The 12,362-nt window shown below is 41.1% G+C and overlaps 1 protein-coding gene across 5 annotated transcripts in view; it reads right to left on the bottom strand.

Moving 5' to 3' along the window:
* Positions 1-9,712: 9,712 nt before the first annotated feature.
* The window catches only part of chl1b (cell adhesion molecule L1-like b), a 63,058-nt gene continuing 60,408 nt past the window's right edge, over positions 9,713-12,362 (bottom strand). For all 5 annotated transcript variants that reach the window (XM_040115825.1, XM_040115824.1, XM_040115827.1 and 2 more), the window contains one exon: positions 9,713-10,979. In XM_040115825.1, coding sequence (XP_039971759.1) covers positions 10,775-10,979 — 205 coding nt within the window. In that variant the 3' untranslated portion in view covers positions 9,713-10,774. The remainder of the gene's footprint in view (positions 10,980-12,362) is intronic.

Here is a 12,362-nt window from a genome sequence, read left to right as displayed (position 1 = left end):
GTGGAAAAGATGCCACCGCCTGAGGACATTCTATTGTCAAACAGAGAGCGTAAAGGACAGACTGAGTTTTGACAGCCAAACAGTGATATGTATCTATTGATGAATACCCCCTTCCCACCCCCCAAGCACCCCCCACCCCCTACCTCACCCCATCAGTTCTGTGCATATGTATTAAAGCTAGTTTTAAGTATGTTTCAGCAAAAATAAAATCTTGTTCATTATTTTCTTTGCTTGCTATTTTATCTGCTTTCTTTTCCTACTGAAGGTCAGATGCATTAGAGCCTAAATTGCTATGACTGTAGTACACCGAGACTGATCCTTTCAAAGTAGGAGGGTATTTCAAAGTGCCGTGTTACAAGCTTGGCTCAGAGTTTATCCTGCAGTAGCTAGTGTGAAAAATGTGGTCCAAATCTGTGAAAGACCAGTTCCTGCCTCCGCAGGCTGCAGCCCCCTGGTGACGCGGCCTGTGCACGTGGTTGGCGGTGCAGGCGAAGTCGCAGAAGATAACACAAGTCCTCATCCGATTGGATCGGAGCGGAGGAGCCCTCTCCTCCACGCTGCGGCAGCTGGGAACCAGTGGAAAGGGCCACAGCGAAGCTAAGCGCACTCAAGCCAGAGAGTCATTAGTCTTACCCTGAGCTAGGGCCGGGGCCCAGGGGAAACACCTCGCCTCATAGCAAGCAGAGTGTCAGAGCGAGGTTTTGTCTGATTGATTATGCTAGAGCAGTTTTTGCAGGATAACATACATTAGCAAAATTAAAAGGACCATTCTATAACCTCTTTTCATTTGATGGGGACAAATTTGGCCGACAGTAGGTATGCTAACCACATTCACTGGAGAAGAAGTTGGATCTATTTCTTGTTCAACTAGCAAAAGACCGTTTTGGACAAAAAGCTCTACTTATTTGAACGTCAGTATTTCACTCTGCTTTGCCCGCTATGTGAAGCACCATTTTGAGTTTTAGCAAAGAGTGATTTTTTTCCTCCTCTTCTTGCCCTGCTTTGAAAATAAAATCTAGCACAGGTGGAATATCATTATACCATTTTCCCAGTATTTCTTGCAGCAGTGACATAAAACTTTATTTTAAAGGAGAGTTGCTAACGTACACATCAAAACCCCACATATTCTAATCAGGCTATCTGCATTACACTTCCCCAGATGGCCTGTAAATTGAACAGCTTATGCCCTGAACAGCTTATGACAACAGATTTGGTATATTAACATACTGTCTGTATCACCGCACACTTACATTGAGAAGTCAATATGTCCTCTGCAGAGGACATTGTATCCAGGGTAATAATTGTCAAACCCAAATACGGTGAACCTGGCTTTGCAAGGAGCAATTTGGACAATAAAGAAAATTTGTTCAGTGCCCTCAATAGCACTTTAATAAATAATATAAACTGCTCTGAAAATTGCATCGTTATTGAATACAAGCTGGGGGCAATTCCTGGGTTACCCTTTTACCCTGTATATAAGTTCACATTACACACAGATGAGGAGTATTTACTGTGGAGAAGCTTTATGGGATTTAATCATCATTTGAACTTTTGACTTTCTGTAATTATCCCCCAATCTTCCCATTACATAGTATAAGTGCTGCGAAAGTGTTTTATGATTTCAGGAGACTCGACCACATTGCCTGGCAAGTTAGTCCTTTAAATGGTGATACATCAGAACAATGAAGTGCATTGCTTCATGTTTTATATTTATAGAAATACTGTATTTGCCATACACCTACCAGGCACCGTTTGTTGAACTATGAGACACAGGGAATGGCAAGATAGTAATGAGTTTGTATGAAAATGTCAACAATGATCATTTTAAAGCTGCACCCACGGATCAAGTGTGTAATTTGAAAGATGATGCTCGGAGTGATGAAGCCACAGAGGATTATCGCCAAACTATGCAGCTCTGCACTACAGAACCTTTTATCTTCTTTTAGTTCCTAGTTTTGGCTTCTGATGAACGCAGTGTGCACTACCTTCCCAGCACCAAACAGCAGAGAGACAACTTTAGCAACCCACTGGCGAACACAGTGGAGCATTCAGCAGCAGAAGAGCCAGATATTTCCCTCAGGAGGTGGGTTAGAACAAAACAGAGCTACAAGAAGAATGGATAATGGATTTGTATTCATCAGGTGGCAAGATACACAATGCTTAGCCTAATTTTGCTGTCAATCTGATGGATTTATACAGTAAATAGGCAACTGTTTGCTATTACATTCACCATATCGCCTTTTAAAAGGTCATAATATGCCAGTGTTGTGTTTTCCGCTTTTTCCCAAAAAATAAAGCTGTTAAGTGAGACTGTAAATTTTCGAAAGCAAAAATAAATCTCCCTATTGCAAATGAAAGGTTGAACTCATAAGCAATACAATACTGAAAAGTATCAGCTAGCCTTTTAAATAAAAAGCAGCTGTCTCCCCTTTTTCTTCGTCAAAGCAGTGCAGAACGAGGCATGAACATATGGCTCCAGATGAATGGAGATGTGAGGTCAAACATGGAGCCACCTGGATCTGAAGAGGCCGATGCTTCACTCTCTGACCTGGCAGTGTTGGGCTGCGTCCAGGGAGAAGTGGAGCTCTTTGAGTGGTCTAATATAGGCCCATCTGTCTGCCTCCCCTAGGTCCCCGGCTACCTTTGCCCTGTCATGTTTCCCCCCGTAGCCTACATTCCCAAATCGGTGGCAGCCGAGCCCGCATTCAGCATCTGTCTGCGCTAGATACTTCAGTCTGTGCTGGCCCTCTCACAAATACTGGGAGGATATTCTCGCTCTCCAGGCTTCCCACACCTCTCCAGTAAATTATCACCTCCCCGGAACGAAAGCGCTGTGTTGCCTGAGATCATCAAGGGGCTGGGCCCAGACGGTTGGCATTGCTGTGTAATCATTATTACCCTCGCAACTGCCTCTCAAGTAGGGTCACAGGGAAGTCAGTGCTAAAGTATCATACAATAAATTCTATGTAAATGCTTGACTGTCCAAACCGCTCCTCATCTGGGGAAGTCTACACTGATCAGCCACAACAATACAAACAGTTAAAGGTTTTCAGGTTGTGGCTGAGTGGTGTACACACACACACACACATACACATACATATACATATATAGTTTAAAAAAAAAGTAATCAATTAATATTTACTTTGTTTTAAATGGTGCTGAAATTAATATTTTACTTATAATTAGAACCAAATTACATAGTTCCTGTGAGGAAACTTCCTAAGAAATTAAGGACACTCAAATAAAGTATATATATATATATATATATATAAATAAAGCGTTACCCAGTGTACATACCCACATGGGTTTTCACAGGCTTTTAAACTATAAAATGATGAAACTGACTAAAACATACAGTGTATAACTATGCAAATAAAGTACATTTCGCATGGGGCCTAAATTCCACCATATACGCTACGTTTTTTCATTAATGTTTTCATTGGTATACACCTCACCTGAGAAATATAGCAGCCTCACAGGCACCAGTCCGTGATTTAGTTCCGCAGATGTTCCTCAATGCTAAATGTATATTCAGCACCCCAAAGAAGGACAAGTCTTAAAAAAAAGTTTTGCTAGATTTCTCCCCCCCCCCCCTCCCCCGGCTCACAGGGAAAAATTTGTTGATGAATGAAGCTCTCATACAAAGTGAGTTGCTGACAGCTCTGGAGACCTAGGGGACCAATTCATTTGCAGCGCAAGTGCGATACGCTGAGATCAGTCCCTCAGATGTCCCAGATGCCTGAGCACTTTGAAAGAATCAGAGGCCTGTGCTGGCACTGGAAATTCTGCAGCGCTCCAAATGAATCGGTGACTTAGAGCGGAGAGCCCTCACTGCCACTATAATGCAGGATTTCTCATTACCTGACTGTGTGAGGCAGACATCCAATGCTTTAATCTCCACTTATAATTTCTGACGTAGACTACAGTAGGCCAGTAAGTGGCTTTACATTTCTGTCTATTAAAGAAACAGGTTGTAATATCTCCTGCTTTATCAAGGAATATGAAGTCATCTGTCATGGGGCAACAGCATGCAGACGTTTTATCACTCCTACGCTGTGAAAATGATAATTGGATCCACTGGTTTCCTTAGCTTTTGTGATGTAGGCCTTACGGCATTTTTTGGAAACATGGGAGGAAATTTATATGGCAGGGGAAGGAGTCCATTTTTCCTCTTTACTTAATGCAGCTTTTTTTTTTTTTTTTTTTCTGTGCCAGACCTTCGAGGCAATTCTGACGTTCATTTGAGTCTTGTACTATTTGTAACTCTGATTTTGATGAAACACTGTTGGAGCGCTTTGTCTGGAAAAAGGCTCTCTCATGTCACTGGAGCTCTTAAAAGTCCACCTCATGCTTTAAGTCATTGACCCTCCCTCTCCTCTGTTCAACACTCAACAAATGGCCATGCCTGTAGAAAGGCTCGCTTCTACTGCCTGCTGTGAATTCCATTAGAGGGACAGCCACACAATGGAGAATTTTTTAGGCCTTTGACATTGCCATTGTGATGGACTGCGGTCATGGAATGATATGTAGGGTATAATGCATAAAAGACTGGTTAAATGTATGTCACTGTGCTATATGGCTTTCACATTACAGGGAAATCCTTTCACCTCTACCTTGCGAGCTGCTCCAGGGGTGCCACATAAGAGTTTACCTGAATACATCATTGTCGAATTAATTATGTGACCCTGGTGACCCAATACAACACAATGGGACTGTGTGTGTGTGTGTGTGTGTGTGTGTGTGTGTGTGTGTGTGTGTGTGTGTGTGTGTGTGTGTGTGTGTGTGTGTGACATTCATATAAGTCATCATACCCAAGGTTCCCCTGGTACTACATGACTTGTAAATACAAAAGCGACGAGCAGGTACATTTTATTGTTTCCCACAAAGTAAAATTTTTTCCCCCAAAACTGGTCCAAAAGATTTGTCGCATTAGGGGACATTATCACAGAAAATCTAATAGAAAACCAAATTTGTTTCCATCATGATGTAGTGCAGTGGCAGCCAGTCAAATAAAGGGCACCCCACCAGCCACAAAGCCTAATTCAGAGTCAACAAACTTCATAAATTACTGTAATATTATTAATATTTGAAATGAGCAAATGAAGTAGTTTTTACTCTACAAGCATTTTTTTCCAGAGTGAGATGAAAAGATCAATATCAGTCTCATTTCTGTGTGTTAAGTAAAGAGCTGGAGTCAGAGTTAGGTTTTAGCCTAGCTTAGCATAAAGACTGGACACGAGGGGAAACAGCTAGCTCGCTCTCTATATAATAATTGGAAAAAATCACCTACTAACAACACTAAAGCTCACTACTAAAATGTTGTGTACAGTATCCTTGTTAAACTGTACATAAACCTAAAAAAGGCCATTTTAGCCTTGGGGGAATTATGTGGTGTAGGTACTTCTTGGTGAACAAAAGCCGGGTGCAGTGACTTGTGCAATGCATCCTGATGTCTTGTTGTTACTGAGGGTGCAAGGTTTGGTAACATTGTACCTGCACAGAGACCAAAACTTGTCCTGACTGACCTTATCTGGCAACCTGCACATTAGGCAGAAGCGCTGGGTGAATTAACAAACGGTTGTTTGTCAAGAAATAGTTCGCTTCACATGGAACCGTGAATTGCCTTTCTATACTTTTTGTCGGGCTACAAATTAAACCTAATGAATGAGTTTAGGAAATGCTGATTGGATATTTTTTTACCTTTGGACAGACCCAGGCTAGCCATTTCCCCCTGCTTCTAGACTTTATGCTAAGCTAAGCTAACTACGTCCTGATTCCAGCTCCGTACACATTCACTATATCAATCTTCTCACGTCACTCTTGGAAAGAAAACAAATCAACCACTGCACTTCCAACGAACTTGCAGCCTGGCACTGCTGAAATATTGACTGGTAGAATTCAAGATTGATCATAATTTCTCACTCTCAAAAAAAACAAAACAAAACAAAAAAAAGTTTTGTGTTGTTTTTTGGGGTTGGTGTGATTACTGATGCAAAGTTAAAGATTCATGCTTCTTTGATCAAACAAAGTTAAAAAAAAAGTTTGTCATTTTTCCAAATAAAACTGTTGTGTATGATAAATTACCCTCATTCTTATTAGGACAGCAAAACATCAAAACCAGGATTATGTCCAAACAATAATTATTTAGGAGCAATTGATGTGGAGCAGATGGTGAGAAAAATTCCCTTCCTAAAGTCCTCTATTTAGTCCTACAAAAACACTGTCCTTCATTTTGGGCATTCTTACTGTCTTTTCATAGAAATATTTTACTGTTTAAAGCCTAAAGGCACTAGCAATGTGCTACATCAGTTCATCAGTTATGGAATTTAAAGAAGAAAATAAGCCTCGGTTGAAAAACACCTGATGTGACATGTGCAGCCCCAGTACGATAACACAGATAAAACACAGATCATACATGAGAGAGAACTCAATGTGCTTCACATTAACATTAAACAGAAAAAAGAAATAAAAAGTGCATACAATGCTCTAAACAGAAGCAATGTATGGTTGAATATACAAATGTTTAGAACATGCGGTAGAGAAGTGAAACTTTCTATGGATATTTGGTGTCTTTTCTCCTCTGTGAGAACTTGTCACTGCTAGAATCCGTTGTACTGTAACTGGTGTGAATCCAAAGTAGCCACAGCCAGTTTTCTATCCAGCAACCGACATTTAACTGCCACCTTTTAAGAGGACTCCTATAGGGCGATGAGTGCTGAATACTAAAAAAAATGTTGTGGTGATTCTACTGATCACGTTAAGACAGGCAACCGAAATGTATGTAGAGCTGAGCTTTAGCTTTGACATTTACCCCTACTCCCGAAAACTTATGTGGTTCAGCTTTCCACGGTCCTGGACAAGCTTTGCTGTCTGTGAAGTGCAACTGTAACTTCGCATGTGATGTGAGCTGCGCGGCGTTTTTTGTGTGACCTGTGACCTAAAACCTCTCAAATCACCTGAAGAATAACCCCCGAGAGGTCCACTGACGAAACATCGAATCTACATTTTCATTCTGGTATTGAACCTGAACTTGAATGTCAGTCATACATTCATTACCCTATGGCTATATATTTACTTAACTGTATCCACAAGTGCTAACATGCTAATCGCTTGGTGCAATATCCACCCATGAAATTGTAGCTTCTTGTTGGCTGAGTAATATACCGCATGTAAAACCAGGCTGACATATTCAGACAGACAGAAAGGGAATCTCCAGCTCTTACCACTCGCACAAATTTGGCCGCTGGACCGTTTGTGTTTATTTGTCTCAAACTTTACGTACCAACTTTATGTTAGCTGTACAACCTTGCTAGCAATGGACGCTCTTGAGTGTATCGATGGGAGTGTGTCCAGTTTCAGCTCAGATTCTGACTGAGGTCAGAACTAATCTAATCGCTTCTTTCCCAAGACTTTACGAGACTCACGCTCATGCTCTGTCTGAACACATTTATAGTGACAACTCTAATCATCAAAATACTAATAATAATAGTACTTAAGTAGGACAAGTTTTGGTTTTTTTCAATTCTGTTAGAAATCAGTCCTTGCATGCCCACATGAATGTTGAAAGGCTTATTGCTCACTTTTCTAAAGACTGTAAGCAGCAACTTAATTTGTACAGAGGAAGCCTCATATAAGCTTCAGCTGAGCATTTTTACAAAGACTGAGGAATGTAGATTTTGTCTGTCAGCTTGAGTTGTGCTAGAAGTGAGTACCGCACGGCAAGTATGGACAGAATGAATGATTACAGCAATCGCTAACTCTTTTCATGAACATATGGGCATGTAAGCGTTGTGTTACTGTCAGTATTTTCTGAGTGTGTTTCTCTAGCTGTGATGTAGTTCGGCTTCTGAGGAAGGAGTGTTTGTTATGTTGCAGGGCTGGTCTCTGTAAGTAGCTAGAGTGCAGGTGTAGAGGTACATCTAGCTGTTCACGTGTGGACCTCCAGTATGGCTATCCACTTTCAACACCTGAGGGTTGTGTATGTGGAAGCTGAAGCCTCTAACTGCAGCAGCCAAAGCAAACCCGGCCGAGCGATGAGAGGGCGGATGTGACCCGCACAGCGAGAACCTTCACAGAGACATTCTCCACTCCCTACTATCAACCATCAGGCATGATTACAGCATTCGCTCCGTGATCCAGCGCCTGTCTGAGCCCGTTCCTTTGATTTCTCATGATTCGCTCCTGCAGCCCAAAGTAATCAAACAAGATGCTCAACTCAGACAGAGACTTGACCCCGGCGCGACATTTGTTAAAGTCATACTGCAAATGGGAACAATTTGTCAAACATCTGCCATTATGTTCAGAGCGAATGAGGATGTTTTACCAGGTACCGCCTTCTCTCCAGTCATATTTTACTGCTGGCTGGAGGTAAAGGCAGAGATTTAGTCAGTCATGTATTCATCTGTGGGGGCACTCCATACAGTACTGTAGGTGTCAAGCATAATAACATAGCATCAGTGATGGCTGTGAGCAAACAAGCAGTCAGACCATTACCACGATATAGGAAAGTAAAGCAATTTAATGACATCAAAAAAAACACCAATTAACATTCTTACCATGCAATGGCTGAATTTTTTACGAAACATTGCAATTGTTCTGATCACGGTGCTAATGTTAACGCTGAACAACATAATGATTGTGTTTTGAATTGCAGTATATTGAAAGTAACAGAGTAAGGCTTGTTAAGACGGACTTAACACTGTCTACAGAATATTGTATCAGCAGGGCTGGTAGAAGTCAAATATGCAACCAGATCACAGTAATCTGATGACAAAAAAGTCTACAATCCATTACAGGTACAATGCACTTTCTTCTTATAGGGGCACTCCTCCAACCTCACACATTAAAAGTCAGTTTATTGATCATGCAGAGTCCTATTCAGCCTACAAATACAATGTCCTCTGTGGCTCTGGAGTCAACTCTGAGAAATAACCCCGATGATGTCTTAGTGCTGTCACCTGGGTCTCCTTAACTTGTACTTGGAGACTACAAATTCATTAACAGAAGGCTTGCTTTACAAACTGGGGGCCTGGAGAGCCAAAGAGCTAGACATTTCCGGTGAAAGGTGCTGTCGAGTTTCATTTTGGAAATGTAGGATCCAGTTTTTTTGGAGCCTGACCCATGCTGGGAACTGAAGGTCAGGATATCTTCTGACCGCTCTTTTTTTTTTTAAGAATGCCTTCCAACATTTGAGAGTGCAATACTAAGTCACTGGAGTATCCCCTTTAAAGGGATAGTTTGACTTCTTGGGAAATACGCTTATGCGCTTTCTTGAGAAGAGCAGATCGAAAACTCTCTCAGGTCTGTATGCGTAATATGAAGCAACAGCTAGCGGCTGGTTAGCTTAGCTTAGCTGGAAACAGCTATTCTGGCTCTGTCCAGTGATATGAAAATCCACCCACCAGCACCTGTAAAGCTGACTGATTAACATGCTATATCTTATTTTTTTAACCTGTATAAAAACCGAAGTGTAAAAACGACAATTCCCTGTTTTCTCAGGGGTTATTTCTTAGCTGTGAATTGTTGTTATTTATAAGTTGTTTTTTATACACATTAAACAAAACATTTTTAAAAATATAACGTGTTAATCAGTGAGCTTTATATGTGCTGGTAGGAGGATTTTGTTACTTTAGGACAGAGCCAGGCTAGCTATTTCCCCGTTACTAGTATTTATGCTAAACTAAGCTAACTGACTGCTGGCTGTAGTTTCATATTTACTGTACAGACACAAGACCGGTATCAATCTTCTCATCTGACTCTGGGCAACAAAGCAAGTACTTCCCAAAATGTCAAACTATTCCTATGACGTTTATGTGGCTACTTGTAAAACTAAAACCTTTTTTAGGGGTTAGATTTAAGAGAAACTTCACTTGTGTCATTGTTTGAAACAACAGCTAATGGCAGTTGTAGTTTTGTAAAATAATTGATCTATAAACTGGAATAAATTGTAATAGTGCTTGTACTTTTAATTCAAGATGTTGATAAAAAACGTGACCTATAATGGATTACATTTTTGAAAATCTCTTCCAAATCTCAACAACAGTAAGCTTGGTCTGAGGTTTGTAATTTATAGTGTCCAATGGATCTAAATGTTCATAAACAAGGCATAACAACTAAATTATATTTTCCTCTAACATTACAGGGAATTCTATGGTTCAAGAATCAATGTTTATGATATGAAATGATATGTAAATGCCCTTGTTATTTTGTCAGGTATAAAACCACTGGAAAAAATAAGTTAATAAGCAACCCTTTGTACACATCTTACGTCACATTTAATGAATCCATTTCAAATATAAAAGGTCAGTAATATTTTCTCCAATTGAAAAATATCAACTTGATATCCCCACTCATCTGTGGTCTGCTACAAGATGACATCAGAGGAAAAGCTGCATTTAATGACGTGCAATGGGGAGTGAAATTTTCCTAACATTTGTACAAACAGTACTGCAGCAGAAGTCATGGAAAAGGAAAAAGAGAAAATCCAAGCCCTCTAAATGTTTTGTGTAATAATAATTATAAAAAAAAAAAAGACACTCCACACATAGAATATACACTATATTTACACAGTATTTAGTAATGGTCATTCTGTTGCAACTTGAGAAAACAGAGCTTCATAAAATGAGAATGGCAGTGTGCAGTTGGCAGTGACGCATTACATTTGACACAAAACATGTGCTCGGTATGGATAATGTCTGTTTCCTCTTTTATTTGTTCCTCCCAGCAGATTTAATGAAAACGGTGTCCGGGGGAGGATGGATGGTGGTTCCGCTCCTCATGCCGGGGTCTGAACAGTGGCTTTGATCTCAGCGGACACCCTCTTCTCCTTTCGCCCTGCATACTCGCCGATAAAAGAGCCGTCCTCGTTGAATTGAGCATCCTCGTCGCCATAGTCCACCAGACTGTCCCCACTGTCCCCCGCTTTGATCTCTCTGCTCAGAGAGCGTTGGCTGCCCTTCAGTGGCTTCTCATCGTTGTCGCTGCAAGAGAAGCACAGTGGATTTAGAATCACCTCATTTCACCCATGGCTTCACTCTATTGCTTATTGGAAAGGATGAGGGTGCAGGCTTGAGCTATCACTGCCTCTACTTCTATCACTGCCTGTGTGATTGGCATTAGTGTTTACCTCTGGCTGACCAATTGGAAATAATCCCACAGATGCACATGCTGAGACAATATTAATCGCTACCCTGTACATGCATCAGTGCATTTGACAAAGTGATGACATGAAGAGAAATGAGATACTGAAGGGGACATTAAACATTAAACTGATGTTGCGGGCTGAACATTTCCTGGGTCCTCTAATGCATTTAAACTGCAAAACTAGTAATTACTGTGTACTTTTATTTGATTAGGTTCTTAAGTAACTAACTTTCTCAGTTCTGGGGAGGTGGGGGGTGGGGGGCACGCTCTCAAACACCCCCCGCATTACAGGTACACAGAGAGGGCCGGTAAAGACTTGATGGATTTTTTGATGGTCCACTGGCCCAACGTTGGCTACGTGAGCCCGATAACATGTTTCCCACTCATTGTAAATGAATGCTATAAGGGTGTCAGTAAACTTGTTAGCTTGTTAGCTCAGACACTGTAAGCTGTGTGACATAGCACACTGTGCCTGTGACTGGGAGAGTTTTTGTTTTTAATCTTCACGTTTGAGCCATAGCGAGAGGCTGGTTCAGCGCTAACAGCATGGTTAACTGTTTTGTTGTGTTGGTGTTCCTTATTATCTTAATCCGGTAAGTGTAATTTGTTGTGTGCCGCCCTGAAAGTCTTATATTATACAGCTGGTGGTGTTAAAGTGACTTCCTGTTGTTTGCTTTACATTGGATACCACTACAGATGTTTCCGAGCAACTGGTTTACACATTATTGAATTCTTTACTAGCTAAGACATTTTAATGTCATTTGGCCTTTTAATGGTGTGACCAGATTTAGTTAATCACTAGTTTGGAAATAGCTTGCAGTCATTTTGAACTTAGGAAGAGCTTTACACTGTTGCATCCAGTGCCTAAAGTCAACATGACAAAATATAAATCCTGTCACACTGAGCCACTTTTGACTTCCTCACATTAGCATTTGTTGTGCTGTGCAGATACCACTGATTGGGGAACTGCACTGGGACTGGTATTGCAGTAGACCGTTATGAATTGGACCACTAAAGGATTAATGAAACGTGCCCAGATATCACTGCCCTGGAGATGGGCTGCTTTCAATTGCACTGATTGGTTTAAGCTTCCTGCAGCGTGCTGGGCAGCCCACGTTTAGCTCCATAAGAAGAGAAAATGGCAGCTTCTGAACAGCACAGAGGCTCCCTCTGTGATGCAACGTGTACAACGTCTAACACCAACACAACACCGTATCTAC

This window comes from Xiphias gladius, chromosome 21 (assembly GCF_016859285.1).
Source record: "Xiphias gladius isolate SHS-SW01 ecotype Sanya breed wild chromosome 21, ASM1685928v1, whole genome shotgun sequence".
Classification (NCBI taxonomy): Eukaryota; Metazoa; Chordata; class Actinopteri; order Istiophoriformes; family Xiphiidae; genus Xiphias; species Xiphias gladius.
Note: the sequence above shows the minus strand (reverse complement) of the source record. Positions and strands in the feature narration are given on the sequence as shown.